Genomic DNA, 6,797 nt, shown 5'->3' on the forward strand with positions numbered 1-6,797 from the left:
ACTATGTGCAGTATCCTGTGTACTATGTGCAGTGTATGTACTATGTGCAGTGTCCTGTGTACTATGTGCAGTGTGTACTATGTGCAGTGTGTACTATGTGCAGTGTCCTGTGTACTATGTGCAGTGCCCTGTGTACTATGTGCAGTGTCCTGTGTACTATGTGCAGTGTGTGCTATGTTCAGGGTCCTGTGTAGTGTGTACTATGTGCAGTGTGTGTGTACTACGTGCAGTGTCCTGTGTACTATGTGCAGTGTATGTACTATGTGCAGTGTCCTGTGTACTATGTGCAGTGTCTACTATGTGCAGTGTGTACTATGTGCAGTGTCCTGTGTACTATGTGCAGTGCCTTGTGTACTATGTGCAGTGTATGTACTATGTGCAGTGTCCTGTGTACTATGTGCAGTGTCTACTATGTGCAGTGTGTACTATGTGCAGTGTCCTGTGTACTATGTGCAGTGTGTACTATGTGCAGTGTCTACTATGTGCAGTGTCCTGTGTACTATGTGCAGTGTGTACTATGTGCAGTGTCCTGTGTACTATGTGCAGTGTCCTGTGTACTATGTGCAGTGTCCTGTGTACTATGTGCAGTGTCCTGTATACTATGTGCAGGGTCCTGTGTGCAGTATCCTGTGTACTATGTGCAGTGTCCTGTGTACTATGTGCAGGGTCCTGTATGCAGTATCCTGTGTACTATGTGCAGTGTCCTGTGTACTATGTGCAGTGTCCTGTGTACTATGTGCAGTGTCCTGTGTACTATGTGCAGTGTGTACTATGTGCAGTGTGTACTATGTGCAGGGTGTGTACTATGTGCAGTGTCCTGTGTACTATGTGCAGTGTCCTGTGTACTATGTGCAGTGTGTACTATGTGCAGTGTCTACTATGTGCAGTGTCTACTATGTGCAGTGTCCTGTGTACTATGTGCAGTGTCTACTATGTGCAGTGTGTACTATGTGCAGTGTCCTGTGTACTATGTGCAGTGCCTTGTGTACTATGTGCAGTGTATGTACTATGTGCAGTGTCCTGTGTACTATGTGCAGTGTGTACTATGTGCAGTGTCCTGTGTACTATGTGCAGTGTGTACTATGTGCAGTGTCTACTATGTGCAGTGTCCTGTGTACTATGTGCAGTGTGTACTATGTGCAGTGTCCTGTGTACTATGTGCAGCGTCCTGTGTACTATGTGCAGTGTCCTGTGTACTATGTGCAGTGTCCTGTGTACTATGTGCAGGGTCCTGTGTGCAGTATCCTGTGTACTATGTGCAGTGTCCTGTGTACTATGTGCAGGGTCCTGTGTGCAGTATCCTGTGTACTATGTGCAGTGTCCTGTGTACTATGTGCAGGGTCCTGTGTGCAGTATCCTGTGTACTATGTGCAGTGTCCTGTGTACTATGTGCAGTGTCCTGTGTACTATGTGCAGTGTATGTACTATGTGCAGTGTCCTGTGTACTATGTGCAGTGTGTACTATGTGCAGTGTCTACTATGTGCAGTGTCTACTATGTGCAGTGTCCTGTGTACTATGTGCAGTGTCCTGTGTACTATGTGCAGTGTCCTGTGTACTATGTGCAGTGCGTGTACTATGTGCAGTGCGTGTACTATGTGCAGTGTATGTACTATGTGCAGTGTCCTGTGTACTATGTGCAGTGTGTGTACTATGTGCAGTGTCCTGTGTACTATGTGCAGTGTATGTACTATGTGCAGTGTCCTGTGTACTATGTGCAGTGTGTACTATGTGCAGTGTCTACTATGTGCAGTGTCTACTATGTGCAGTGTCCTGTGTACTATGTGCAGTGTCCTGTGTACTATGTGCAGTATCCTGTGTACTATGTGCAGTGTATGTACTATGTGCAGTGTCCTGTGTACTATGTGCAGTGTGTACTATGTGCAGTGTCTACTATGTGCAGTGTCCTGTGTACTATGTGCAGTGCCCTGTGTACTATGTGCAGTGTCCTGTGTACTATGTGCAGTGTGTGCTATGTTCAGGGTCCTGTGTAGTGTGTACTATGTGCAGTGTGTGTGTACTACGTGCAGTGTCCTGTGTACTATGTGCAGTGTATGTACTATGTGCAGTGTCCTGTGTACTATGTGCAGTGTCTACTATGTGCAGTGTGTACTATGTGCAGTGTCCTGTGTACTATGTGCAGTGCCTTGTGTACTATGTGCAGTGTATGTACTATGTGCAGTGTCCTGTGTACTATGTGCAGTGTCTACTATGTGCAGTGTGTACTATGTGCAGTGTCCTGTGTACTATGTGCAGTGTGTACTATGTGCAGTGTCTACTATGTGCAGTGTCCTGTGTACTATGTGCAGTGTGTACTATGTGCAGTGTCCTGTGTACTATGTGCAGTGTCCTGTGTACTATGTGCAGTGTCCTGTGTACTATGTGCAGTGTCCTGTGTACTATGTGCAGTGTCCTGTATACTATGTGCAGGGTCCTGTGTGCAGTATCCTGTGTACTATGTGCAGTGTCCTGTGTACTATGTGCAGGGTCCTGTATGCAGTATCCTGTGTACTATGTGCAGTGTCCTGTGTACTATGTGCAGTGTCCTGTGTACTATGTGCAGTGTCCTGTGTACTATGTGCAGTGTGTACTATGTGCAGTGTGTACTATGTGCAGGGTGTGTACTATGTGCAGTGTCCTGTGTACTATGTGCAGTGTCCTGTGTACTATGTGCAGTGTCCTGTGTAATGTGCAGGGGGCACCAGATTCAGGATTTCTGGTGCACGTTCTTCATGGTGCACTTTTTTTTGGTGCATGGGACGTGAGACACAATTCTCTTGGACTTTGTATGATAAATCTGGTGGTGCACATTCTGACTGAGCACCGGTGCAGCTGCGCCAAAAAACGATCGCGTGTGACACAAATGTGGCACGGACACTTCTTAAATACCTCAGCAAGCATATATATATATATATATATATATATATATATATATACTGTATATACAATGTATCACCAGGGACCTATAGACACACTATATATACTGTATATACAATGTATCACCAGGGACCTATAGACACACTATATATACAATGTATCACCAGGGACCTATAGACACACTATATATACAATGTATCACCAGGGACCTATAGACACACTATATATACAATGTATCACCAGGGACCTATAGACACACTATATATACAATGTATCACCAGGGACCTATAGACACACTATATATACAATGTATCACCAGGGACCTATAGACACACTATATATACTGTATATACAATGTATCACCAGGGACCTATAGACACACTATATATACAATGTATCACCAGGGACCTATAGACACACTATATATATGGAGTCAGGGACTGATGTAACTGCACTGTTTCTGTAGTGCAGCTCAGCTCTGCTACATCTGTCCCCCTCAGTGTTACTCAGCGCTCAGATGCTGGGAGCACGTGTCTGCGGTTGCGATGCTCTGCGGCCTGCGGATACACCCACTGCTGAGAGTGAGGAAAGTTTTCGCTCTTGTACAATGGAGAAGTTACAAGAAGTCACAGACTCATCAGCTTTGGTTATTGCAGAACTACAAGTCCCAGCATATTCATAGTCATTCAGACGAACTACAAGTAACAGCATCCACTCTGGTTCTATTGTTCTGCTGCAGCACAACTACATCTCCCAGCATCCCTGCAGCTTATTGCACCATTCCTAACAGCACACAACTACAACTGCCAGCATACTCTGACAGCACACTACAACTCCCAGCATGCTCTGACAGCACACTACTACTCCCAGCATGCTCTGACAGCACACTACAACTCCCAGCATACTCTGACAGCACACTACAACTCCCAGCATGCTCTGACAGCACACTACAACTCCCAGCATACTCTGACAGCACACTACAACTCCCAGCATGCTCTGACAGCACACTACAACTCCCAGCATGCTCTGACAGCACACTACAACTCCCAGCATGCTCTGACAGCACACTACAACTCCCAGCATGCATACACTGACATCACACAACTACAGCTCGCAGCATGCACAGGCAGCATATCATTTTGAAGCTGCTACACAACTACAACTCTCAGTATTGTTGTCCATCTCCAGCACAACTACAACAGCATGAACTTTAAACTCACAACTACAACCCCCAGCATTCCCATACATAAAAATGTCCTCCAGTTTTCACACAACTACGACTCCCACACCTCTATAACTTGCAGCATACCCTGGTTGCACACAACTACAACTCCCAGAATGCTCTAGTTGCCTACAACTACAACTCCCAGCATACCTTGACAGCACACAACTACAACTCCCAGCAAGTCCTGGCCACTAACAATTATGCCTCCTAGCACACAATTGATTAACATAACTACAACTCCTAGCATGTCTTGGATATTTACAACTCCTAGCATACCCTCACTGCACACAACTACAACCCCCAGCATGACATGACCGTACACTTCTATAACTTCCAGCATGCCCTGGTTGCACACAACTACAACTCCCAGAATGCTCTAGTTGCATACAACTACAACTCCCAGCATACCTTGACAGCACACAACTACAACTCCCAGCATGTCCTGGCCACTCACAACTACGCCTCCTAGCACACAATTGATTAACATAACTACAACTCCCAGCATGTCCTGGCTATTTACAACTCCTAGCATACCCTCACTGCACACAACTACAACTCCCATCATGCCGTGACAGAACATTGTTGGAGTCCCTTGTCTTTCTGGGATTTGTACGTCTGCAGCAAATCTAGAATCCACAAGAGACTCCACCAAGAAAATCCCAAAAAGGCAATGATATAAAACGGCGCGGCCGCCGTCCTGGACGCCGGACAATATTAACTCTTTGTGCCCCGTGCGGCCATCACTTGCCCTCCTGATAAAGCCGCATTGTCCCCAATCTGTCAGGGAAATCCTAAACCAGGACCCATCTCACACACGAGACCCTGACAATGGCGCCATTCACCCCTGAGGTGTGTGTCAGGACCTGGCTGCAGCAGAAGTAACTGGTGATGTAGCAGTGCTGAGTTTGTTTTGTAACTTTGTATCATTTCTAAACCTTGTCCATGTAATAACATGCAGTCCCATGTAAAACCTCAACTCATTGAAGTGAAATTTTGCTAAGTGACAAACTCAGCTCTGCGTTTTGTACCCAGCTTACCCCTAATACATCCTGCAAAACTCACTATTTCTTTATTCAACTCCACTACATCTAATATAACCAGGTTCCAAACTCAGCTCTGCTATATGTAGTACATTATTCCCATATCTACAGTCTTACATCTAACAAAGCTGGGTCTAACGTGTCAGCTCTGCTACATCCAGGCAGCCAACAACTAATCATCTAACAGAACCAGGCTCAATATATACAACAAACCCAGTACTACTACAACAGAACCAGGTCTAGTAGATGTAACAAACTCAGCTCTACTACATCAGCAAGAATCAGGTTCTATATATACCACACAACAAACTCAGTAGAACTACGTTACACAGAACTTGGATGCAACATAAGCAACAAACTCAGCACCACTACATCCAACAAAAATAAAGCCAGGACTAACTCATCTCTGCACATCAAACAAACTCAGCTCTGCTATGTCACTTCTACAAGATCTTCTGAATATATCTAGCAAAATCAGCCAACACGTAAAGGTACATGTAAAAAGTTCAATCCAATCCAACAAACTCCTCTCAACTACTCGAACCAAATCCGGCTCTACAACATCTGCACAAGTTTTTGTCCTAGGAGCCACATGGTGCATTGTGTGGTGCGATGGTCTGCAGCCTCTTACCAATCTGGGCTTGGGATAAGCTGATCCAGGAGAATATTCCCAAACAGAAAGTCCACAGAAGTTTGGCCATTTTTGGGTTTTTTTTGGGTTTCTTTTTGGAGATCCCTGGAGGAGCGCAGGATCCGGCCACTGTGCACCCAGGAGCTCGTAACTTTGAAGGGCTTATTATTCTGAATCAAAGGAACTGGAGTTGTGTCATAACTGGGAGGGAAGCGGAGTCACACCCATCAGGAGAAAAAAAGTGCTGCCCCAGACGTCTCAGCGCCGGGGGAAACCCAGGACCCCCCCAGCAGCAGCCACTGAGGGGGATCATGTAGGACCATGTCCAAGTAATCCGATCCAGGAAGCTAAGGTCTATAGGTCTCCCAACCTTTCACCCCATGAGGGGTTAATAGGGGCAGCATTCCCTGTTTAGTGCCCAGGACAAAGCAGAACCAGATGGCAGCGGACCATAGCCGGCCCCGAGCCCGGACCCCTCAGCAGCGCAAGACACACTTTACTAGATTTTATAGTTTCCCTTATAAAATTTACAGAAGTTTGTATAGGAACAAGCTGGGGGTAAGATGTGCCCGGGGGTATAGTATCTATGGGGCAGGTAAAGGCTGGGGGTAAGGTGTGCCCGGGGGTATAGTATCTATGGGGCAGGTAAAGGCTGGGGGTAAGCTGTGCCCGGGGGTATAGTATCTGTGGGGCAGGTACAGGCTGGAGGTAAGGTGTGCCCGGGGGTATAGTATCTATGGGGCAGGTACAGGCTGGGGGTATAGTATTTATGGGGCAGGTACAGGCTGGGGGTAAGATGTGCCCGGGGTATAGTATCTATGGGGCAGGTACAGGCTGGGGGTATAGTATTTATGGGGCAGGTACAGGCTGGGGGTAAGATGTGCCCAGGGGTATAGTATCTATGGGGAAGGTACAGGCTGGGGGTAAGATGTGCCCGGGGGTATAGTATCTATGGGGCAGGTAAAGGCTGGGGGTAAGGTGTGCCCGGGGGTATAGTATCTGTGGGGCAGGTACAGGCTGGGGGTA

General features: G+C 46.6%; 1 protein-coding gene across 2 annotated transcripts in view; it reads right to left on the bottom strand.

The window, feature by feature from the left end:
- CD44 (CD44 molecule (IN blood group)) overlaps positions 1-5,951 on the bottom strand; it is a 62,551-nt gene extending 56,600 nt beyond the window's left edge. For both annotated transcript variants that reach the window (XM_072119057.1, XM_072119056.1), the window contains exon 1: positions 5,772-5,951. In XM_072119057.1, the coding sequence (XP_071975158.1) occupies positions 5,772-5,841 (70 nt within the window). In that variant the 5' untranslated portion in view covers positions 5,842-5,951. The remainder of the gene's footprint in view (positions 1-5,771) is intronic.
- Positions 5,952-6,797: the final 846 nt, after the last annotated feature.

Source organism: Engystomops pustulosus, chromosome 7 (assembly GCF_040894005.1).
Source record: "Engystomops pustulosus chromosome 7, aEngPut4.maternal, whole genome shotgun sequence".
NCBI lineage: Eukaryota > Metazoa > Chordata > Amphibia > Anura > Leptodactylidae > Engystomops > Engystomops pustulosus.